The following is a 25,538-nucleotide window of genomic DNA, read 5'->3' on the forward strand; positions in this document are numbered from 1 at the left end:
AACGTTTGCGCCTTTTCCGTGCTATCACGTTGCCTCTATTTATAGAAAGCTGCAAGCTACATAAAAGGTTTATAAATACCTTCCCGCTGCCCTCTTGGTGTTGCAAATCAAAACTGCTTCCAGAGGCTGTCTTTCTGCTTACTTATCAGTTGGGTGTCTCTTTAACACGCACCTCTTTCTATAGCTATTTATCATTGCAATTGCTCTTTATATCTCCATAAAAGTGCGCACAAAAGCAAAGAGTAACAAGAAGTTTTGGCCAGTTTGGGGAATTATAAATAAAACAGGTTTGGTCCCCAGCCTCTCCTTAGCCGGGCCTTCTCCTAGCAAGAGAGAGAAATGCCATGGGGGCAGTCATAGTGCTGCTCTGTGCAAACACAGGGCAGAGCTGTCGTTGCTGTGCCTTTACAGTTGTGGGAACACGTGTGGAAGCAGTTTTATTTGCTACAGTCAACCAAGGGAGAGGCTGTCTACAAGCCTGCAGGTATACGGAATTTTTCGCTCTATAGGATGCACCTTGTTTTAGAGGGAGAGAACAAGAAAAAAAATTCTCCCCCTCTCTGCTCAGTGCCCCTTCAGCGAAGCGGCAGGAGAAACGGAGCCCCTTCCATTTCTCCTCCCGCTTGGCTGAAGGGGCGCTGCGCAGCTCTCCCTCTCTGCTGAAGCCAGGAGAGTCTTGCTCTCCCAGCTTCAGCAAAAGGAACCCGAAGCCTTCGGAGCGCAGCGCGAGTTCCCGCTGCGCTCCAAAGGCTTCAGGCAGCTATCCCTGAAGCCTGGAGAGCGAGAGGGGTCAGTGCGCACCGACCCTCTCGCTCTCCATGCTTCAGCGAAAGTAACGCGTAGCCTCCGGAGTGAGGAGGGAGCGCTTCGGAGGCTTCGCGTTGCTATCTCTGAAGCCAAGGAGCCTGCATTCACTCCATAGGATGCACACACATTTCCCTTTCATTTTTGGAGGGGAAAAAGTGTGTCCTATAGAGCGAAAAATACAGTATGCTGCTTTCATGGACTTGGGAAGGTATCTTAGACACCGAAGCTTGATCTACACAGTAGCATGTGATAGTGGAATGTGCGACATCACTTTGAATTGCAAGCATGTAAGGAGGTGTCACATTTTTGAACGCTCCCATGTGAAAAAAATTCCCTGCAAGCAGAAATCTAGCACAACAGGAGAGGTACTTCCCCCCCCCCGGATGCTGTTTAAAGACAAAACAAAACATGGGTAAGAACTTTTAAAACCGTGTTTTCCATCCTTGGAGACTGAACTGTCGTGGTCATGGGAACGTGGGGAGCTGCCTCACCATTTGACCATCTAGCTCAGTATTGCCCACAATGACTGGCAGCAGTTCCTCAAGTTTGAGGCAGGGAGTATTTCCCAGACCCACCTGGAGATGCTGGGGGTTGAACCTGGGACCTTCTGCATGCAAGGCAGACCCTCTACCGCTAAGCTACAGCCCTTTCCATGCTGCCACCTCAGGATTCTAGCACCTCACTCTGATGCTTGTGTAGAGAAGGCCTCTCACCACGCCCTGAAGACAGCTGAAGTGTCTTAAGTACAGTCATACCTTGGTTGTTGAATGCCTTGCAACTTGAACATTTTGGCTCCTGAACGCCACAAACCCGGAAGTGAGTGTTCCGGTTTGCGAACGTTCTTTGGAACCCGAATGTCTGACACGGGTTCCGTGGCTTCTGATTGGCTGCAGGAGCTTCCTGCAGCCAATCGGAAGCCGTGCCTTGGTTTCTGAACGTTTTGGAAGTCGAACGGACTTCCGGAACAGATTCTGTTCAACTTCCAAGGTACGACTGTAGTCCTAAGAGAAGCTTTGCCTAGCCTTTCCTGGAAAATATTATTAACGAGGAGATTCTAGGAATTCCCAGGATAACTTTTCTGCTGCAAGATTGCTTGATAATAGTTGGGCAATGGCCCTAATACAGGCTGTACCTTTTTCAATTACAGAATTATAAGAGACCACGGACTCATCAACCTCAGAAAGTTCCAGAGTGAGTATCTCGGCTGTCAGCCTTAATGGCTGTGCTGCCTGGCTAAAATTAGTCTGAAAGGATGCTGCCTGATTCACCCTTTAAATACCTCGGTGTTGCTATTTTCTGTTTGTGAAATTACCTCTGGGGGGAAATATTGGTTCCAGCGAATGTTCTGACTCTGCAGCATTGGGGCCCCCCTGGATCAGACCAAAAGCTTGTCTAGTCCTTCATCCTCTTTCCCACAGTGTCCAACCAGCTGCTTATTTTATTTGATTCATTTATATATATATATATGATTTATTTTTTTTTGCCTGCCCTTCACCATAAGCTCCCAGGACAGGTTATAACAATATATGTACAATTATAAAAACAGAAAAGAACAATATAAATTTCGGCAGAAGAGGTGGGTCCTGCAAAACAAACATACTTCGTTGAAGGCCAGGGTAAAGAGGTGCAGCTTCATTGCACAACAGAAGCTGTAAAGTGAGAGTGCTGGATGTGCCTCTATGGGGAGGGAATCCTCCATAATCCCACAATTTAGGGGTTGATTCGGAGAAAGTCCCCAGGGGGTGCCATTGCCCAGACTTCTGAGGGTGGTGGAAAAATTGAGAGAGCTCACCCCACCCCTCTGCAGAGCTTAAGACCTGAGAAGGTGTGTAGAGATGGAGGTGGTCTTTCAGATACTTGGGACCTGCGTTGTTTAGGGCTTTAAGCATTTATGGTAGGCAGGCAAGCAGAGCATGTGAAAAACAGCTCTCTCCTGCTATAGTCACCCAGTGAGTGATATCAGAAGGATAGTGCCTCTGATTCTGCCGGTAGTATATGGCTATAGCAATGGTGGGATCTTATCAGCCTCATGGATGGGAGGCCACTAGAAGCCCATGCAACAGCAGCGTATTAATCCATTTTTTCAAAAAGGCTACTTAAAATGCACATATATTTTTGTTACTATTGTAACTGCTGTTATTAAGCTGGAGACAAAACACCCAATAGCCGCATACTATAGTCACCCACACCTTTGGCCTGCTGGGATTGTCATCTCGGTACTAATTAGCCCAGAATGGATGGATTCTGCTAAGCAGAAAAATGTCAATCCGTTCCTGATAACTCGCAGCCCCAACATCTGCATGCTTACAAGGTGTAATACCTGTGCCCCACATAACCAGATGTTGTGTTGGTGTTGCTTGAACTGAACAGCTGCAAATTTTTAAGAGGTTTGAGAGGAGGGGTTCCACAGGTAGATACATGAACACACAAGCAGGCTAACACCATGGAACGCATTTCAGTGATTGAAAATAGCACTGGAAGCTGATCCGTTAGGGAAAATGGCACACTGCCCCACCAAACTCAGCCCCCGCTCCCTCAGCCAGCCCCCACCTGCCTGCTTACAGCCAGTTCAGGGGGTGCCACCACTGCCCGCCTGCGTTCTCCCCCTCCTTAGTCTCACGGTTGCTCTTGTAGAAACCAGCAGGGAGGAGGAGGGCAAAACTGGAATACGTTGGTCCCCCTTGTCATTGGCTCTGGCTTTGGCTACCATTGGCTTCCCTGCCTTCTGCCCCACCAGTCCCAATGGGCACCAGCCACCACTGGAAAATGGACCAGAGCCCTGGAGAGAACCCATTTAAGGAGTATGGTTAAGAATTAATAGCCACGAATAGGGAATTTTCAGCTAAACACACGATCACTTCTATCTGACCTGCGCATTGTTCACGGACTCCACCCAAGAAGAGGCCGCATCGCATTCGTGGTGTTTCCTTTGAATCTGCATTTTTCTCCTTTGCTAAGAAAGCAGCTTTCTGTGTCCTCCCTTTGTCTTGCAGTTCTGGAAAGAAGGTACCCAAAAGAGGTTCAAGATCTTTACGAGACCATGAGGCGCTTTGCAAGAATCCTGGGACCGACAGAGCACGACAAATTCATAGAAAGTCACGCATGTAGGCATCACCTGGTCTTCTGTCTTTCATGCTTGTGTTTCTCTTTCACATTGCACCATGCTAAGGATCACACATGAATTTTCTCTCTATATATAGTAGCAGGAAAAGTCCCCCTCCCCAAATATCATTGGCATATACAGTTTCCACCGCAATTGTGGTACAGTAAAAAAAAGGCAGGAAATTGTGAAACCTTTTTATTGAATTGGCTCCTGTGCCTTTGGCCCTCCAGATGTTGCCAAATTGCCACCATCCCTGGCCATTGACCATGACTGCTAGGGCTGATGGGAGTTGTATTTCGGTAACATCTGGATAGCTGAAGGTCCTCCACTCCTGCCATAGCGGGATGCAAGCTTTGGAGCTGTGCCAAGCCCTTAAAACAGGCACCCCCAAACTCGCCCTTCCAGCTGTTTTGGAACTACAACTCCCATCATCCCTAGCTCACAGGACCATTGGTAAGGGATGATGGGAATTGTAGTCCCAAAACAGCTGGAAGGCTGAGTTTGGGGGTGCCTGCCTTAAAAGAAGCACAGTTGGGTGTGGACACACATGTAGGCGTGCACACAAAATAGTTGGTGCATGGGATTTGGTTTCTTTTCGTTGCTGAGTGATGGATTCTGCTTACCAAGTTTTTAGCATGGCAGTGGGCAACCAGATGTTGCTGAACTCCAGCTCTCATCAGTCGAAGCCAGCCTGGCCAATGATCAGGGATGGAGCCCAGCAACATCTGGAGGCCGACAGATGTGTGTTCGTGTCCTGCCCAGTCTTTAGCATTTCAAATATAAAGTACACTCACCAGTCTGGCTATTCCAGCTGCTTCAGTTAGAAGGTCAATAGTGGTATTATAAATAGCTTTATTACAGGCTGTTTTGTGGCCGCAAAGTCTGTTGAGGGCTTGTTAAGGTTTTATTTCCAAAAGCACATCTCGTAAGGAAGACCGCGGTGTGGAGAGGAGTGGTCAAACCTCTGGCCTTCCCAGCTCCCATCATCCCTGTCCCTATTGGCCATGCTGGACACAGATGCTCCCGACCCCTTCTTTTAGGACAGGAGATCAGCAAAGAAAATGGGTTGAGAGAAATGACCACACACAACCTGTTCTGTCATTGTTGAACAGATACTTGAGGGAAGGGATCAAAACCTCCTGCTTTGCCCAGTGACTGATTTGATGCAGTTCGCAAGTTTGTTCCAAGTTTGTTTTTTCATTTGCCCAAGCTAGCATGCAGCAAATACCTGTGTTGGGGGTTTTTTTGCATGTCTTGAAGCAAAACTCTCATGTATATAACACAGTTGTGATTCATGTCCCTGGAACAAAGCAACAGGTTTCTAGGCAGTAGTTGCTGACACATGTACGTACACACAACGTCTTGTGCAAGGTGTTGTGAAATTAACCCAGTTCTCCAGAGTAGAGAAGCTGGCCCTCATTCAAGTACAGTTACTAATTGGTCTCGGCTTTGAATAAGGAACAGCATAAGCACAAAGGAACCACCCACAATTTAAGCCAAGTCTCTGCACTTTTACCCCGAAGGAAACATTGCAAAGTGATATATGAAATCATTCTACCCTCACGGAAACCAAATATTGAGTTTTGCAGATAACCACCCCAAGCATGTGAATGTCACTTTTTTGTAGGGGGAGGGATAAGACAGAAACAGCTGTAGAAATGAGGAACTCTGAGGCTCCTGAACTTCAGGAGTTTTGCAGCCCTCCAATGAGTTGTTTAGGGACACGGGTGGCGCTGTGGGTTAAACCACAGAGCCTAGGACTTGCTGATCAGAAGGTTGGTGGTTCGAATCCCCGCAACGGGGTGAGCTCCCGTTGCTCAGTCCCTGCTCCTGCCAATCTAGCAGTTCAAAAGCACGTCAAAGTGCAAGTAGATAAATAGGTACCGCTCCAGCGGGAAGGTAAACGGCATTTCCGTGCGCTGCTCTGGTTCGCCAGAAGCGGCTTAGACAAGCTGGCCACATGACCCAGAAGCCGTACGCTGGCTCCCTCGGCCAATAAAGCGAGATGAGCACTGCAACCCCAGAGTCAGTCACGACTGGACCTAATGGTCAGGGATCCCTTTACCTTTACTAATGAGTTGTTTTATTATTAGAAAATCTGTCCCAGAAAGCACTTGCGGCAGAATTTCAGCATGATTTTGACAAGGCTGCCACTAAGTGTCAAGTCCTGGGGATCCCATGACTTGGCATCCTGTTGGAGGCTTTGCCTTTCAAAGGTGCCTCACTCTTCCATCATCTAACCACTTACCTAGTTTGCATAATTAACAATCTTTAATTGGCCTCTCTGCATTCCAGCAGAGGCAGTTGTAAACGATTATTCCCCTCTACATTTCCTCTTATTTCTGTTTGATGCAACGCCCGCATCAACAACTTCAAAGCTGTTTCTGTGCTCCACGCCAGGGACTTTTCACAGAAATGGGCGCGGCAGTTTCTGCATAGCTGTGGTTTTATTGAGATCTAAAACTTTTCTAATTAGTTACTCGGGAAAGGGTTTTTTTAAAAAAAATTAGCTCATAATGTCTCTTAATGTGATCAAGTGCAGGTGCTGCTCATGTCTGAAAATGGAGCAATCAATAGGCCGGTTTTCCCTCCTCTTCTCCCCTTCCCTGACACACCGCCATTAATTGCTTGGAAGCAAATAAACATTAAGAGTAATAATAATAATTTTAGCATTTATATATAGCACTTACATAGCACTTCAAAGAACTCCGTGTGCTTCATAGACACATGTAATAATTATATATGCCTTTCAATTAAAAAACAAACAAACCTTCAAGCAGTTTACAAATAAAGCCACTTTTAAATTTTTTTATTACATTTATACCTCACCTTTATGGTGACATGCCTGGCTTTCTCCCTCTCCAGATTATCCTTACAATATTGTGAGGTAGGTTAGTCTTAGGACCTCAGTCCAGTTTCTGGCCGGAAAGAAACTAGGGAATTTCCAACTCGCCCTCTTAGCTTTTGCACACCGTTTTTCACTCATAAGGGTATACCATATTCTATAAGGTGTAGCGCAGGGGTGGGGAACCTCAGGCCTGGGGGCCAAATGTGGCCCTCCAGGCTTCTCTGTCTGGCCCTCAAAACTCTCCCCAAACCAAACCCCTCACTGTCCCTGGTTCACACCCCACAGATGTGCCCTTGAGCTCTGACAACACTTCTACCCAACGGAGGATAGAGAAGGATGTGTGTGTAGAAATTAGCCTAGTGTATGAAGGCATTTTTTACATTCATTGCTGCACCCATTTTGTTTCTGTCCCTACTCACCACTGGCACATGGTCCCCAGAAGGCGACGCAGCCCTCAGGCTGAAAAACTGTTTCCCACCTCTGAAATTCATTTTTTCAAGCAGTTTTACAAGAAGCTGCTCTTCCAAACACTGGTGTTTAATCCCCGTTCAAGACAGCTATCTCGGACTTGGGTCACATTTCTGGCATCACTGATCTACCTTGCCTGGCTTTGCCGTCTCTTTTCTCAGGCCCTGGATTGGCTCACAGAGACCCGGTTTCCCCTTTGTCACTTTCATTAACATGTCTGCAGCTACTTGGCTCCCACACCAGCTTTTCGAGAGACTTGTTGCATTGAAGTACTTCAGCAGTTGTCTCAGCCTGTCTGCCTCTCCCCATCCCCACGGATGCTCTCACCGAATGGAAGCATCGTAGATCTGAGTTCCTTTGTTAACGGATGTTTATCCTGTATACATGGGGGGGGCATGCGTGTTCCCCACATTTACACCAAAAAATGAATATAAATAAATGTCTTTTCAAAAGACAGCTAGAAACTTGGTAGGGCTGAAATTCTGAGGTTTCCAGACTCGACTCCAGCTACCGCATTACGTACGAAGAGCCAGGGTTGTATAGTAGTGGATAGGGCACCCAGGGGTGACCTTTTCCCATTCCTTTTTTTTTTTAATGTTTCTGTTATTCTACCCAGTGGAGTTTGAGCTGCGAAGGGAAATCAAACGACTTCAGGAGTACAGGACAGCGGGGATCACCAATTTCTGCAGTAAGTACATGCTGAATAAGTTAGCCATGGCTGGGCTGCTGTGGCACTTAATTCAAAGCAGAACGTTACCATAAGTAATTTCCATCCGAAATACGTTCATTTGCGTGTCAGTCCGTTGTACTTTTGGGGGTTGGGCAAGCAGCAATTTGAACTGCTTTGAATCCCTTGATTGTTTAGGGAACGCCTCACAAGGCAAATGGCTGGATTCTGCAGCGGTGACCAGTTCTGAATGCGTTGGGGAATTACCTGTTTGACTCATGAATGCAGGAGTGCCTTTCATCAGAGGGAAGACTTTATCTACCTGCCTAGTCATCAGAGTCTAGCTTCCTGCTTTGGAGAAGTAGGGAGACAAACCTCTCTGCTGTGTCAGCAGACAAACTCACATATCATCATCATTTTATTTCCTTGTTTGTTTACGTATTTATACACCATTTCATGCCAAGATGACTTCTGAGTGGTTGCTTTGGGCTTTTTGATTTTGCTCATAAGACAGGACAAGCCTAGTCTAGCTGTCTCTTGAATAAGGAGCGTGTGGTGCTGTGGGTTAAACCACAGAGCCTAGGACTTGCTGATCAGAAGGTTGGCGGTTCGAATCCCCGCAACGGGGTGAGAGCCCGTTCCTTCGTCCCTGCTCCTGCCAACCTAGCAGTTCAAAAGCACATCAAAGTAGAAGTAGATAAATAGGTACCGCTCTGGCGGGAAGGTAAACGGTGTTTCCATGAGCTGCTCTGGTTTGCCAGAAGCGGCTTAGTCATGCTGGCCACATGACCTGGAACTGTACTCCGGCTCCCTCGGCCAGTAAAGTGAGATGAGCGCCCCAACCCCAGAGTTGGCCACGACTGGACCTAATGGTCAGGGTCCCTTTACCTTTACTAAGCCTTCAGATATTTGAGACCCCCCCTAAGCAAAGCTGGTTTTCGTGACAAATTATCCCTGAGTAACTAACCCTGAGCTCAGTTCAATCTCAAATTGAAAACAGGTCAGTAATTCACTGGCAGGATGAGAGACCCTTGGCTCTTGCAGCTGGTTATGTAAATCACCCCCCCAAAAGCCTCTTTTATCTGGCCCTTGGGACACTCCCTAGCTCACATCCTATCCTGGCTGCTTTGCACCTAGAGTGTTTTTGCCTGGCTGGAATGTGTCCTTGAACTCTGATAATGCCTTGTTTCCCTGGATGGAGGAGAGGGGTATGTATATGTGTGGAACGTAGCCCACTGTACAACTCCCAGCCTCCAAATACATTCATTGCCCCGCCCACATTGCCTCTGGCCCCGCCCACCATTGGCATGTGGCCTCCAGAAGACTGAGCTGAAGGAGATGCGGCCCTCGGGCTGAAAAAGTTCCCGCGTGTAAATTATTGCCGCTAGAACTAGCAAATGCTGGGATTTCCCAGCACTACAGCATTAGGACTCACTGGTCAATGTCAACATCTGCCACACTTGACATCTAATGTACATATGGTTTGTATCCAACATCAGCCCTTCTCGGGGCAGAGCCATTGGAAATGCATGGGTCTGGCTAACTTGGGTCCAAAGCTGCTTTGCCTTCTTAGCCTTCTTCGCATGGGTCAGCTGCCTGTGGCAGTTTGCTTGTCTGGCGAGCCATATCAACAATTGTTTTCTTGGCGCAGGTGCAAGAACATATGACCGGCTCAAAAAGACCCGCGAGGAGGAGTGCCTGAAGCGCACAATGCTCTCCGAAGTCCTCCAGTACATCCAGGACAGCAGTGCCTGTCAGCAGTGGCTCAGTCGGCAAGCGGACATGTATGTCAACCAAAAATGAGGGTTTGGGGGTGGTTGTTTTTAGTGAAACCAGAGCAAAATTGGCACGGAGCAGCTGTTTCGTAAACCCAGAATAAGCAAATGGGTGCGTGGTGTGGCATAATACAAAAAAGTAAGTGGTTGAATCTGCTTTTAAGGATCTTCTGTGTCAATTTTGCCATGAAATATCTGCCCAGGACCAAGATTCTCGTTAATGAAAGAAAGGTGGAGCTAAGCGACTTTAAGAACATAATCTGGTAAAAGAGGAATTCATGTTTCCTACCCAGGTGGGAGCGCCTGTTCTGGGAAAACCCAGGATAAGCCTTGCCAACCAGAAACATATATACTCTGTGCCAAAATAATAATAAATAATAATAATTTAGCCCATTCTCTGTCTTCTGAGAATTCAGCAGACATTGCCCACGTGCTTTCCAGTATAACTTGTTTCTTACTTTTCATGAAATCTCCGTGCCTTCCCTACCATATATTCCGGGCCCTTTCCTGCACTTTTGCCTGTCACAATCCTGCCTTCCAGTAACGCTGGCGCAGGCAACCAGAAAGTCCAGAGGCACACGCCCCAAGCCGAAAGCCCCAGAGATGGCAGCTCTGGAGCCATTGAAGGCTGGCATCCTCAGTCATCAGGGCCCCACTGCTACTCTTGAGCTTGCTCGTCCAGGCAGACCACCATACACTTGCAGAGGGGGGTGCAGCACTAGACTTTAGGCCAGAGCTCTGCCCATTTAAGGGCTGTCCCACCAACCTCAGCGAGGGGGTGGAACCAGCACAAGATAGGCCCAGGAGTATAAAATAGCTCAGCTGAGATTGAGATGGGGGGGGGGGCTTTTTTGCACGTGGAAAAAATGTGTGTGTTACCTATTCTCGTGCCACATGAGGCTTATTCACAATACGTTTTCCTTTAAAATTTCATTTTTAGAGATTCTGGCCTGAGTCCCACAATGCCGGTAACCTCAAATTCAGGTGAGTGCTTTCCAGGCTCCGCCCACATTTCCAGCCCTTGCACCAGTTTCAGTGCTGTTAGAAATGGGGAAAACAAGCCATACCCATTAGCTGTTAATGCGCTACTAATCCCACACCACCCTGTTATTAAAAGGAAGGACTAGGTTGCTGCATGCTGGGCAGCTGCCGATTCCTCCCACCCAAACTCCTTGCTGACCAGGAAACAGGCATCGGAAAGCCACCAGTCCAACTGCAGCAGAGCAGGGGCCTCTCGGAGGTGCTACCCCTGGAAACCTCTGAAGGTCTATTGACTCATGGAAAAAGCCGCATGGTACAACATTCCTCAGCATCTCCAGGCAGAGCTGTCGTAGGAGGGAGCCTGCCCGAAACCCTGCCAATCAATTCAGGCAGTTCAGAATAAGTTCAGTATAAGGCTTCCAAATTTCCTAAGCTCCCAAATCTTTGGCAGCCATTGTGGTGTGGTGGTTAGAGTGCGACCTGGGAGACCAGGGTTCGAATCCCCACTTAGCTGCTTGAAGCTGACCGGGTGACCACAATCTAACCTCCTTCACTGGGTTGTTGTGAGGATAATGTGGAGAGGGCGAGATCCATCCTGAGCTCCTTGGAGGAAAGGAGGGATATAGATGCAAGAATGAGTGGAATAAATGAGCCAAAACAGAATGGTGGGAGAACAAGCACACAAATACACACATATAAACAAACAAACACCCTTCTCTTCCAGGGTCATGAGCTCAGTCCTGGCTTGACAAGGACTTATTTCAGTGCTGGCATCCCATGGCAAAGAGCACTTCACATGTTGCAATCAAGCGTGTGGCTGCCTGCACATACAGGGGCTGTGAGCTGTGTCTCCAGCTCCTCAGTTTGCACCTTCCTGTTAAGAGGCCCCTGGGCCGTCTTTTCCCCAAACCAGTGGTCCGTATGTAATATTTGACGTTGGTGGAGATGGAGCCAGGAACACATTAAAAGACATTAGTCGTTAATGCTGCTTTAGGGGCCCTCAAGATGGAGGCAAAAGGGAGGCTGCTTGAATGTGGGTACTATTTTTAAAAAAAACAACACACGAGATTTCTCTCTTGACAGCTCGTTTTCTAATAGGGGCTCTTAGCCATTACTCGGCTGCAGATTTCCAGCAATTACATCTCACAAGCCTGAATGAGCTTCAGTGTGAGTAACGCAGCCACATTTCAGCTCTGCAGCCTGTAACTTTTTCCACGCTGCACGCCTCAGAGGAAAGGTGGCCGAGCCTAATAGACATGTCTCTGTCACCCATAACTGCCCCACTTTGCACAGTGTGAGGGTTAGGTGTGGTTCAGGTGCATTCACAGCTGAATGTGCCAGGTTCAAATCCCTACTTAAGCAGCTGAGCAAATTGCACTTCCCTGCTTTTGCCTGCAGTCCTAAGCACATTTGCCAGGAATTGCATACCGTGAAAACCCAGCGGCACTTACTTCCTGGTAAATACACTTAAGTACCATTGAGCTCAGTGGGGCTTTTAACTGCTGAGTAAATAAACACGTTGATAGGGATTTTTTTATCCTGCTCAGTCCCAGAGGCTGGAGTAGCTTGCAATCAAAAGCTATTATGCAGAGCAGGGGAGGGGAACATCTGGGCCCTCCAGATGTCACCGGACTACAACTCCCATCATCCCTGACCGTTGGCCATGCTGGCTGATGGGAGTCGGAATCAGCAACATCCAGAGGGCCACAGGCTCCTCATCCCTGATATTAAGCAAAATCCAAGTAGATTCAATGTTGGAGCCCATTCGGCATCTAATTCCCCATCAGTTTTGAGAGTCCTCATCCTGGTCACAGCAACCCAGACACATTACTGAAGGCCCCCAATCACAAACATTCCAACCCTCCAACCTCTCCCACACCAGTGGCTTCCTGGAAGGCTTCTCTCACTCCCTTTAATACCTGTTTTGCCTAAACCTGACTTATACTTCCCATCCCCAGGAAAGTACAGTGCCTAGGCTTTTTGCAGGAACCAAAAATAAACAAGGCAAAGTGAAAAGCATACTGAGCGTCTTACTACTGGTCCATCCAGCCCAATATTGTCTGCTCTGACTGGCAGCAGCTCTCTCCCATTCTCAGACATCTGTGTCTTGCTACTCTGCTACCTGAAACCCTTCATCACTGGAGATGCCAGGGACTGAGCCAGAGCTGTGGCCCATCCCCCATAAACTTTAAAAGATATTGTTAGCCCAGACATGGAGGTCGACGCTGTGTCAAACTCATAAAAGCACACACAACTCAAAAACAGATTTTGGGGGAAACAGCAGCATATGATGTATTATCTCAAATCCTTTCCGCGCCACCTTCATCTCTTTCGGGGCAGGGATCCTACGGCCCTCTAGATGCTGTCAGATTCGAAATTCCCACCAGCCCCAGCCCACATGACAAACTGTGGGGCAAAGGCAGTTTCACCCTGTTATCAATCAATCAATCAATCAATCAATCTAGCAACACCTGGAGGGCCACAGCATTCATTTTGTTCTTCCTGCATTGTTACTATAATGTCAGTGAACCTTTGTCACGTGCATCAGAAGCTAATGTGGTGGGTTGTTTCCCCCCCATTTTGGTGCTCTCAAAACAGCACACTAGGACTGTAGATACTGTAGTCATCAAAGGAGTAAAAAACCAACAACCATAGTTGATGCTCTCTGCAGGCACCGCTTTGACTATCCTGACTTCCCACACCCTCCCAACTGCTGCAACATTTTCAGGAACAGCAAAAGTTGATTTTCAGAGCCACCAGCTCCTTGTTAACCGCGGTTGGGTGTTTATGCTGCTTTTATTATCTCCTTGCAGGTAGACGGAGCGCACCGCCGCTGAACCTCACTGGTCTCCCAGGCACAGAGAAACTTAACGAGAAAGAAAAAGAGGTAAATGGGGAACAGAGGCTGCCTGGGGAAACCGCAGCTTTAAAGGGCCATTGGCCTCTCGGGCAACAGTAAACCATAAGCCCAGTCAAAAACAGTTACAACAACAGGTAGCTGATTGCGGGGCCTGCATAGGAGCACGGGAAGGTGCCTTATACCAAGTCAGACCATTGGTCCATTTAGCTCGATATTGTCTACACTGACTGGCAGCAGCTCTCCAGGGTTTTAGGCAAGGGTACAGTTCTGCCTACCTGGGGATGAACTTGGGACCTTCTGCAGGCAAAGCAGATACTCTTCTCATCGAGCCACAGTCCTCCCCACCACAACTTGCTCTGGCTGAAAGACGTGAAATTATTGCAATGAGAGTTTGAGGCACACGCTGCAAGGGATCGTTTGCTCTAGTATTTAAGAGCTAGCCTGGTGGCCACAGGCCGTGAGGAGATGCATGCAGGTGAGTGCACAGAATTGCGCATGGCAGGCAGCAGCCTTGCTTCTCCCCTCTGCTGCACTCAGCATGGAAGCAAAGCAGGCTGGCAGGCGAGCAAAGCCCCTGCTCTGTGCACAGCATAGGTTGTCAGTGAGCTGCTGCAAAAGGGACAGAGTGCCTGAACCCTCTGCCACCTGCTAGCAGACTAGTAACTTCCATGGGCTTGTTTACAAGGCTGCCCTAATTACCGGCTCATTTGATTCTTTGTAATGTTGCCCATCGTTACAAAACCATAAGTGTTCTACTAGATTTGCCTGCGACTGTGGTCAGTTATGGATAGGATTATATTGCTGGGCGACATTCTTAAGAGAATGTCATTAGCCCCACACTTACTTTATTTACATTATGTAGATACAGTTTAAAACCGCAATTTCTAAGCAATGTGCAATCGGAATATACAAAAGGGACGCAGCATAAAATCAGTTAAAATAGAAGGGATGGACACCTCGTCATCACCAGGCGCCAGAAGTTCAACAGGGACAGGGCCTGTCTGATCTCAGCCAGCTCAGTGGCAGGGTATCTGATTTGCACTCAGAAGGTCCTAGGTCCCAGGCCTGAGCATCTCCAGGCAGGCCAGGGAGAGAAACCCCCGCTCCTGAAACCCTGCAGTCACTCAGCATAGACAACACTGAGCTAAACAGACCAATGGTCTGACTCTGTGTTAGGCACCTTTCTGTGTTCCAGCATCTGCAAAGAGGATCTGAATACCTCCACCTCAGCTCAGCTAGTCTTATATTGAAAAAAAAACGGGGTGTACCCAAATGTGGATCTATGTGTCTATGCTGCCATGTGTGTGTGTGTGTGTGTGTGTGTGTGTGTGTGTAAATAGAAACAGAGTTGAGTGTAAGTGAGCTCGTTCAGAAGAAAAGGGCCAGGATTTATTTTAAGGAGATGGCAACAATACAGTGGTACCTCAGGTTAAGTACTTAATTCGTTCTGGAGGTCCGTACTTAACCTGAAACTGTTCTTAACCTGAAGCACCACTTTAGCTAATGGGGCCTCCTGCTGCCGCTGCGCCGCCGGAGCACGATTTCTGTTCTCATCCTGAAGCAAAGTTCTTAACCTGAAGCACTATTTCTGGGTTAGTGGAGTCTGTAACCTGAAGTGTATGTAACCCGAGGTACCACTGTACTTCTCCAGTCCTCCTCTGGGGCCACTTGATAACACCAGTTCCCTTTGGGGCTGCTTTCCTTTGCTCCTCCCAGGCAAATCTTAGACGTGCAGCCTTTTCCCATAAGCTTTCCCGGCCAAACAAAACACACCACCAGTTAGCTACTAAATTGGCATTTTGGGTGCCTTCCCGTGTTACAGGTGAAGCCACCTTGTCTTGGTGAAGGCACCAAGAAGGAGCTGTGTTTTCCCGAGACGTTCCCGAGACGTTCTGCTCTTGCCGTCTCGTTCCTGCCGGAGGTTTTGCCGGAGCATTTCCTTATTAAAAGGAAGGAGGAGCGGGGGAAATAAGCAGCTGGTGTCTCCAGCGGGGTCATTATATAGCACTGGGAACTTCAGAGGCGAGCTGGATTTGGGGGACCAGCTGCTGCTGCTGTTGCCGCCTTGCTAAATTGGACTGCAGGCCTTTTGCAGAAGCCCCATTTCAGTCTCTGGGAGAGGCTGGGGGTTTGCCTCGGTAATAAACTTCCAGGATTGAAGAACTCCCGCCTGCAGAGCCTTGCTCCGCAGAACTGTTCTGGCTCCATTATCGCTGGGCAGAGCCGAGTGCCAATTTTGTGAAAAGATATAAAAGGGAGCAGGCTTGGCCTGACTGCGGGGGATTAAGAGGCAGCTGTCCTTATTGGCATGTCTCCCATCAGGCTCCGTCAGTCATTGCTAGCCCTCTCGCCCCAGGTTGGTTATATTTCCTAGTGCTGCGAAGGAGCAAGCTCTTCTCCCTCCCTGCCAATGCACACAAACGCAAGCAGAGATTTAGAAGGCTGGGTTTTGCCCACCTTCGGCGGATGATAAACACATGGCCTTTCTGGATTATCGGAGGGCATGTGTGGTTCCGATCGTGTCTTTGGGAGCTCTGCATTTGTAATGACTCGCTGAAAGGCACCCACCTGGGGAAGGTGCATCTAGAACGCTACAGTAGAGGATTAGGGAGCCACAGCCCAGAGGCCAAATGCAGCCCAACTCCCCCCAGGCCACACCCCTTCGCCAGCCACACCCTCCAAGCCCAGACTCCACCCCTCGCGGGGCTCGCTTTGCAGCCCCATGGAGCATTTGTGCCTGGCTGGAGCAGGGTGGTGGATTCTAATAACGCTCCCTGCTTATCTGGATGGAGGGTGGGCAAGAGGTGCGTAGAAACAAGCCTACTGCACGAAATACAACATTCATTTTCTTTGCTCTGTGCACTTTTGCCCTTGGCCCTGACCACTGCTGGCACGTGGCCCCCGGCAGGGTTACCCAAAAGGGAATGCGGCCCTCAAGCAGAAAAGGGTTCCCCAACTCTTGTGTTCTATCTCCCCACACTCCATTTCCCCATTCTGCATCTGGAATCAATCTACATGTTATTTTTGGGTGGCTGCTTCCCCCCCCCCCCGATTTTGAAATAGTTCCATTACAGTGGTACCTCTGGTTACAGACACTTCAGGTTACAGACTCCACTAACCCAGAAATAGTACCTCGGGTTAAGAACTTTGCTTCAGGATGAGAACAGAAATCGTGTGGCAGCAGCACGGCGGCAGCAGGAGGCCCCATTAGCTAAAGTGGTACCTCAGGTTAAGAACAGTTTCAGGTTAAGAACGGACCTCCGGAACGAATTAAGTTCTTAACCCGAGGTACCACTGTACCTGGAAGGGTTACCAAGGTAGTGCAGCCTTGGGGAAGTTGATGGGCCGGGTGGGGAAATGTTTGACGGGGTGTGCGTGACCTCCGACCTTCTCTCCCAGCTCTGCCAGGTAGTTCGCCTGGTCCCCGGAGCCTACCTGGAGTACAAAGCGGCCTTAGTCAACGAGTGCCAGAAGCAAGGAGGCCTGAGGCTTGCCCAAGCACGAGCCCTCATCAAGATCGACGTGAACAAAACCAGAAAGATCTACGACTTCCTTATCCGGGAAGGATACATCTCCAAAGCCTGAAGGGGGAAGCGGGAGCCTTTTGCTGAACGGCAGATAGGGTGGCGCAGAGCTCTCTACAAAGGCTGGCTTCTCATCCTGTTCTAAACTGTACTATGTAGTGTTTTGTTGGCATTCTGCAGCAATGAACTTTTGGGAAGAGCTGTGGGACGTGTAATCTATTATTAAAGTATGGAGTGGGCCTTCACACCTCTTGCAATGATTAAAAAAAGGATGGAAGCGCAGAGGTTGTTCTTTGTTGTTTTTTTGCCTTGGCACTCGGGAAGAGCTTAAGCACCGAACGGCGGCTCCCAAACGCATTTTGTGCTCAGCTTTTGTGTGGGAGAGGCAACCGAGGGAGAAGCTCGGCTCGCCTCTCCCCTTCCAGCTTGCAGGCTCCTGCCTTTTAAAACTTGTTTGCTTCAAGAGGCTCGGCACGTGCCGGAGGAGCTAAAAGCTGCATCACATGCCCAAATTGCACCGTTCTAAAATTACACCATTCAGAAAGGGGGAGGGAGGGAGAGGGAGGCATGTCAATTTAGGAAGACATTTGGAACATAATAAGAGTTATTTGTCATCTGTTTTGAAAGTGTCTAAATTCTGCATCAAGAATTCAGATTTATTTTGCGTGCAAAAATCATGCACGTGTAGAGTATTTGTTCAAATGTGCTTGCCTTACCTAAAGTGGCTCCAATCTGTAGGCCATATTTTGCCCAAACCTAAATGCCTGGTTCAGGATGGGCTGGCAGGAGAAAGGAGACTGCAGCCAGTGCTGGTCCTACCCGCAGCAGACCCCATTAAGCAAAGTGGGTGTGACTCACTTGTTTCCATTAATTCAAATGGGTCTACTCTGAGTAAAACTTGGCCGCAATGTTGAGTTGTGCAGGACTGAAAAGCAATAGCAGGCACATAAGGTGGTAACAAGGGATCTGGGTGGCACTGTGGGTAAAAGCCTCAGCGCCTAGGACTTGCCGATCGAAAGGTCGGCGGTTCGAATCCCCGCGGCGGGGTGCACTCCCGCTGCTCGGTCCCATTGCCTGCCAACCTAGCAGTTCGAAAGCACCCCCGGGTGCAAGTAGATAAATAGGGACCGCTTACTAGCGGGAAGGTAAACGGCGTTCCGTGTGCTGCGCTGGCTCGCCAGATGCAGCTTTGTCACGCTGGCCACGTGACCCAGAAGTGTCTGCGGACAGCGCTGGCTCCCGGCCTCTAGAGTGAGATGAGCGCGCAACCCTAGAGTCTTGTCAAGACTAGCCCGTACGGGCAGGGGTACCTTTACCTTTAAGGTGGTAACAAGCAATGAATGAACGGTGCTTCAGATCACAAATCCCTCCAGATGCTGTTGAACTACAACTCCCATCATCCCTGACCATAGCTGGGCTTGGGAGTCCAAAAACATCTGGAAGGACACCGTCCCTGCTGCAGTTGTACCATCACCAGAATACTGGAGCATCTCTTAGCTCTCTGTGTGTATAATATATCCAATTTTCCTGGCAGTATACTTCGGCGTATCAGATGCCAAAGTCAAGCCATCAATTAGCCTCCAGCACTGTACATGGGTAGCCTTAGTTGCTTCCAGAAACATCTGTCCAGCCACTGTTGGAAATGGAATGTGAGACCTTAGTCTGGTCCAGTGAGGCAGTGTTTGTTTTCTTTTGACCATGAGGCCTAGAAACTTGTCCCTGCCACACACATTTAAAATCGGGAACGTTCGGAAGTACAGGTTATGCCAGGCCCGGCCTTGCTTTACATAGCAGCACTCAAGGCAAGAAAAACAAAGAAACCAGCCCATCTATTCCACACGCCCCTGCTTTGCAGGGAACATGAAACTTTTAGTACTTCTTCACAAATTCAGTTAGTTGAACTTCTACTCAAAACAGAACCTTTATTAGTAGGAAGTAAAAAGACAACAACAATAATTCTTGTTAGTCACTTGTTATTCAACACACAACACACTTAAGAACATAAATACATTGTACCATTAAATGACTTCATACAAACACCTACCATTCATGAGTACCCAACACACACACACACAGTCTTGTTCTTATACTGCTTAGGAGCAGTATAAGGAAGCTTCCTTCGAAGTCAAACCACTGATCCATATAGCCCAATAGTGTCTACACTGACTGGCAGTGGCTCTCCAGGGCTCCAGGCAGGGTTCTCTGCCAGCCCTACCGGGAGATGCCAGGAATTGACCTTCTACATGCAAAGCAGGTGCTTTACCACTGAGCTATGGCCCTTCCCCATAGTCTTCAAAGGAAACATGTGACTAACCTGTGAGTTAAAAAAATAAAATCCACATGAAACAACAGCATTATACCTTATCAGTGCCATAGCTACTCCAAGGCATCCGTACATGATAAGAAAGATGCCACAGTGATCTAAACTTACGACGGGCTCAAAGAACTAATTCATTAGGGAAGTACCAAACCAGTCCAGCAGAGAATGGAAAGCAATGCTAGCTAGGGAAAACACAGAATCCACTGGGGGGTCCCTGACAAAGGTGTTCTTAAGCTGTCTTCACCACTATGGCTGCAAAGCATAGGCTGCTAATAAAGTTGTTGACTCCTTTGCAAACTGGGCTCTTATGCCATAAACAGCCATGCTGATGAGAAGGTCGTTCAGACAATGCATCTTTTTCTAAATGAGAAAGCCGTACCTCGTCTTTGATTCCCCCCCATTACAGTGGTACCTTGGTTCTCAAACTTAATTTGTTCCGGAAGTCTGTTCCAAAACTAAACGTTCCAAAACCAAGGCACGCTTTCCCATAGAAAGTAATGCAAAATGGATGAATCCATTCCAGACTTTTAAAAACAATCCCTAAAACAGCAAGTTAACACGAATTTTACTATCTAACGAGACTATCGATCCATAAAAATGAAAGCAATATGCAATGTACTACAGTCACACCATCAACCCATCAGTAGCTGAACTGGGTTCCACACAGTCACAAAAACAAAAAAGAGTTGCAAAAACAAAAACACAAAATAAATAGCAAAAACAGACAGATCTCACCGTAACACTCAAAACGGAAGTGTGGCACTCAAATCAGAAGTGTGGCACTCAAATCGGAAGCGTGACACTCAAAACGGAGCACATTCAGCTTCTGAAAAAAGTTTGCAAACCAAAAAAAGTTTGCAAACCGGAACACTTACTTCCAGGTTTGCAGCGTTCGGGTTCCAAGTTGTTTGAGAACCAAGGCATTTGAGAACCAAGGTACCAAGGTATGCAGTTGTTAAAAGGCACAGGAAAGCCTCTCTCAGGAAAGGATGTGTTAATCCTACCTACAGCTGCCAGATCAGGCAACAAATAGGAGGGATGTAAGGATGACAAGCGAGAGTAAGGCTAGAGGACTATTTTGAACTCTGGTGGGGTGAGGAGGAGACCGAAAAGCTTTGGGGTTTGTGGGATAGGAAGCCTCATATAACCAACATGCTTAAGTTGAATTAATGTGTGAAGGGGTTAATGCCATAGCGTGAACTGTCCTGCCAGGCTTAGCTAGGCCACTCCCCTTCACCTTGGGAGGAAGGTAATCAAGGCCTTTGTTCACTTCAGTCTACCTGACAAGCTCAGCAAGTAAAGAGGTCTGAGCTGGAGAGGAGGCTGAATAGTAATGCATGTCTCCCTCATAGGACAAGCCGACATTGTCTCTGTTTTATTCCAGGCCATCTGGAAACCAGAAGTCGTCTGGAGTGTTTTGGCGGTTGCTGTTTCTTGTCTGGTCCCTATAAATAATACTGCATGGTGTTTAAATGCTTCTCTGGCTATTTTGTAAAATTTTTGACTCTAGTCCAGAACCATGATGTTAGCAGAGCAAAACAATGCTTTACGAAAAATAAAAAATGTGACAGAAATGAAGATCGATCTCTCTCTCTCTCACATACACACACCTCCCCAATGCGAATGGCTAACCACAATAAAGCTGGCTCACAATGAGGCTATTGCACATCGCAGAGCCAAAGACAAATGTCAAGAAAGGGCAAATTCTGCAGGCCAGATTATGTTATGCAAACATCATCACAACAGCCTCACTAGCAAGTTACTAGCCCAGAACATTTATTTATTTTTAAATGAAGCTGGCTGCCAACACATGGTTAGGTTCATTTGCGTCCAGGTGACTGACCTGGATACTGACAAGCTGGAAGGTGTGCAGAGGAGGGCAACCAAGATGATAAAGGGTCTGGAAACCACGCCTGGTGAGGAATGGTTGAAGGAGTTGAGTATGTTTAGCTTGGATAAAATAAGACCGGGAGGTGATATGAGAATCATCTTCAGATACTTAAAGGGATGTCACATGGAAGATGGAGTGAGCTTGTTTCCTGTTGCTCCTGAAGCTAGGACCCAATCCATTGGGTTCAAATGGCAAGAAAGGTGATTCCAATTAAACATTCGGGAGAACTTTCTGAACAGACTACCTTAGAAGGTGGTAGTCCGTTCTCCTCCTTTGGAGGGTTTGACAGTATGTGAATCAACCCCAGCCAAAAAAGCACCATCAAATCATTTGGGGCTCATCAAAGGCCCCAAAAGGGACACACACACCTTTTTTCCAAGTTACAGACAATCAAGCAAAAGTGAGGATGAGCCCTGATTGGATTGACCCTGGGACTTCTGTGTGAGAGCAGACACTCTGCCATTGGGCTATGGCCCTTCCCCACAGATTCCCCAAGCCTAGAAGGCGTCTTATAGCAGCTTTCTGCTTTTACAGTGAAATTTTAATCGTTCTTAATTATTCGACTGTTCCCCCACTTTTTAAATATTTATGTACACACTGCTTAGAAACCCTAAATGTTAAGCAGTACAAAAATATTTCCATCAATCAATCAATCAATCAATCAATCATTTATTGTATTTGACCAAAAGCCATTACAAATCCAGCAAATCCAATAAGACCTATTAAGAAAGATCCAGAAATAAGCAACCATTGACCATAAATCAAATCAATGAATCCCCTGCACAATCTACAGTGTTGTCTTTTACATGACTAGCACAAATACTTTTAGCGGCTTTTGCAAATAAGGCTGTTTTATACGTGACAAGCGGGTCGCGGTTGCTTGAAGCTGACATGTTCACATGGTAGCTGACGGGACAAATCGAAGGGTTACTTTACTTTCCTCAATAGCAGAGCAGAAAGTGTTACTGACTCCATTTTCTGTTCTTCTAAGTTATTGCCCTTAGGGCTGAGTTATAATATTTTAGAGCGACCAGGTCACCTACCAACCCTCCTGTCCATTTCCCTTCCACTCCCTCAACTGCTCATTCCATCAAATGTTTTGGCAGAAGGAACAACATTTATGGGCAAACGTTTAAAGTGGCCTATCACTGTTGAACATTCAATTCAGGCCCATTTGAACAGCTCCCATTGACAGAATGTGCGCCAGAACTCGATTAATGGACATCTAGATTCCATTGAAGGTATCATGTCTGTTCTGGTAGATTCAAGACCATTTTTAACTTAACTGAGTCACTCATCCAGCAAGGTCTTCGGCAAACCGGGCTGGTAAAATAACGAGTGCAGACAAGCAAAAGGGAATCTGGCTCAATTAACCAGGAGGATAAGACAGACACAGACAACAGCTAATCTGGAAACTTTGGCTCTTTATCATTCAAATTATAAGGAACTACTAAAATGAAGAAGAAAGGGTTATTCATAATTACCCAGTGGAAAGAGCTGGGAATGGCAGCTTTGGATAGAAAGGATAGACATTTCTGGAATTTGATCCTATGTTGGATGTTTACAAAAATATTTGAAAATTAATATATAAAATGGGTTGTATGCCTCTGTGCCTTTCTCAGAGTAGACTCACTGAACTGTATGGAACCAATAACAGTCATAGTCATTATTTTCAATGGATTTGCTCTTGAGTATGATTATTATCTATTCCATTGATATACTGCCCTTTATCAAAAGATCCCAGGGCAATGATGTGCATTAAAAACACATCAATGATAAAAGCATCGTAAAAAGCATACAGATAGTCAGCCTAATAATAAAATAGTCATCATGAATAACAGTACTCTACCCCACACTAGTAAGACAAGCATTGGGAGACAAAGCATTGCCATCATATCAGCCAACAAGTATGTTTTCCTTACTGTTTCCCCTTAAGATTTCTTTTGCGGGGAGAGTGAGACGAGTGATGAGGAATAAAGGTCAGATAAAATGAGAAGCAAAGAAGCTTATTTCCCCAGCTCTAGTCCAGGTTGGCACACGATTATGAAAAATAAAACCAGGCAAATGACGTCACTTCTACCATTCTGTGGCACAGAATCATCTCGGCGTTGAGTAAGCCTACATGAACATAATTGTGCTTACAGAAAAGGTAATGACAGGGCACAGGAGGCTTTCAGCCAACATACCGCCAAACCAAAACCTTTGGGCAGTAATTTTATTTCCTGGAAAGCAAGTGTAACAAGGGAGCGACAAACCGGAGCCCCATATCCTGTTGTTGTCCCCCGTGATCGCTGCATGTGGCCTGGCTGCCTCATTTACTGTTCGTTTAAAATCCTCTTTTGCCTTGGGGTGATTGGCAATTGCAGAAGTCCATACGGTACCATTTGATGTTGGGCAGATTTGGCCCTTTGACTGCCAGTTGCTGATCTTACTCTTAAAAAAAACACTAATTACATTTTTTTTAAAAAAAATCCCAAGCTTTCTACATGGAGCTCAGGGTGGTGCATGTTGTTTTCCCCCTCCCCATTTAATCCTTGCAAGAGCCCCGTGGGATTGGCTAGGCCTGGGGTTCCCTCCCAAGGCTGCAACCCCCCCTCCTCAGCCCCACTCTCTCTCCTCTGGGCATACCCCTCACCGGTCCCACATTGCACCTTCTTTGGGTGTTTTTTTGCTAGCTGGAGTGTCTCCTGGAACTCTGCTCATGCCTCTTGCTTGCAAGGATGAAGAGCGGTCCATGACTATGTGTGGGAACCAGCCTATTATAAAAAGTTAAAAATTGCATGGGGCCCACAGCTGCTGGTGCTGATAAGGGCCAGATGCAGAATGCAACCAACCATGCTCTGGGCTCCCCAATCTCCCACACTGCCGACAAAAACAAACAAATGAATAGATAAATAAGCTATCCGTATGATGCTGACATAAAGCTCTACAAATTCACTATGCAAAAGAAGGAAAGAACACTACCCTCCCTTCTCTCTCCCACCAATCTTGGCCCCCCAATCTCACAGTGCCTAGGATACCAGTGTGTCAGACCAAATGTAGAAAAGACCTGTGGAAAAGACCCTACCAACTGAAAATGGAGACACTATATGTACCTTTGTCAACCATGAAAATCTTTCAATAAAAAAACAGTTAAAAAAGAAAAACAATGGGCAAACCCCCATTTGTGCATGCATAATTTTCAGCTCAGAAATAAGAGCAAAGTAAGTACTTTTGCACAGAGCTCTAATAACCACCAATTACACCTCTCTCAAGCCATGCGGTTCCCCAGGGGTGGGGGGTATCCCATCAAGAACTCGCACAAGAACCGCATACATGTCAGCCTGTCCTCACATACAGGGGAAGTCCCTAACTCAACGAGGGTTTGAGACCCAGCCGCTAGCCTCGCCCGGTTTGGCTGGCCAGTCAAAGCTGTTCGCAGGGTACAGCCGCTGTCACATGCTGGCACCTTCCAGGAGCCGCAGGTGAGAGCCGAGTGCAGGGTAGGGACCAAAAGTGGACCAACGATCCCAGAAGAAGCACATACACTTTCTCCACCAGAGGTACCAGAGGGACCCCTGACCATTAAGTCCAGTCGCGGACGACTCTGGGGTTGCGGCGCTCATCTCGCTTTATTGGCCGAGGGAGCCAGCGTACAGCTTCCGGGTCATGTGGCCAGCATGACTAAGCCGCTTCTGGCGAACCAGAGCAACGCACGGAAACACCGTTTACCATCCCGCCAGAGCGGTACCTATTTATCTACTTGCACTTTGATGTGCTTTCGAACTGCTAGGTTGGCAGGAGCAGGGACCGAGCAACGGGAGCTCACCCCGTTGCGGGGATTCGAACCACCAACCTTCTGATCGGCAAGCCCTAGGCTCTGTGGTTTAACCCACAGCGCCACCTGTGACCCTACCAGAGGTACTACCCCCTCCCCTAAAACCCCATACACCCCGTACATTGAATAAGCTTTAAATATATGGTAAAGACCTGCCCTTGAACTCCAGATTCTGGTATCTCTCAGGAGGTACCATCCACACGCACACTTGGAAGTTTGCTCAATTAATAATTTGTTAAGAATGCCATCACATGTTGCCATTACTTGCCTCAAGTCATCAAGACTCCCTTCCTGGAAAAATTTTGGCATCATGGTGTGATGCACCAGTGATGATTTGTGCTCATGATGACACAATTTCAACAATGTTTGCATCGGCAAAGGTTTTCGGGCAGACATACAGCTTCATTTCCAATCCACGTGTGTCCCGTAACTTGCTACTGAAATACTGTAACTTTGCATACCACAAATATTCAGGGA

The 25,538-nt window shown here is 47.4% G+C and overlaps 1 protein-coding gene across 2 annotated transcripts in view; it reads left to right on the plus strand.

Moving 5' to 3' along the window:
• TADA2A (transcriptional adaptor 2A) overlaps positions 1-17,112 on the plus strand; it is a 33,122-nt gene extending 16,010 nt beyond the window's left edge. For both annotated transcript variants that reach the window (XM_053366609.1, XM_053366610.1), the window contains exons 10-16: positions 1,955-1,998; positions 3,801-3,911; positions 7,843-7,914; positions 9,545-9,677; positions 10,609-10,652; positions 13,463-13,536; positions 16,909-17,112. In XM_053366609.1, the coding sequence (XP_053222584.1) occupies positions 1,955-1,998; positions 3,801-3,911; positions 7,843-7,914; positions 9,545-9,677; positions 10,609-10,652; positions 13,463-13,536; positions 16,909-17,094 (664 nt within the window). In that variant the 3' untranslated portion in view covers positions 17,095-17,112. The remainder of the gene's footprint in view (positions 1-1,954; positions 1,999-3,800; positions 3,912-7,842; positions 7,915-9,544; positions 9,678-10,608; positions 10,653-13,462; positions 13,537-16,908) is intronic.
• Positions 17,113-25,538: the final 8,426 nt, after the last annotated feature.

The sequence above is a fragment of the Podarcis raffonei genome, chromosome 15 (genome assembly GCF_027172205.1).
Source record: "Podarcis raffonei isolate rPodRaf1 chromosome 15, rPodRaf1.pri, whole genome shotgun sequence".
Lineage (NCBI taxonomy): Eukaryota > Metazoa > Chordata > Lepidosauria > Squamata > Lacertidae > Podarcis > Podarcis raffonei.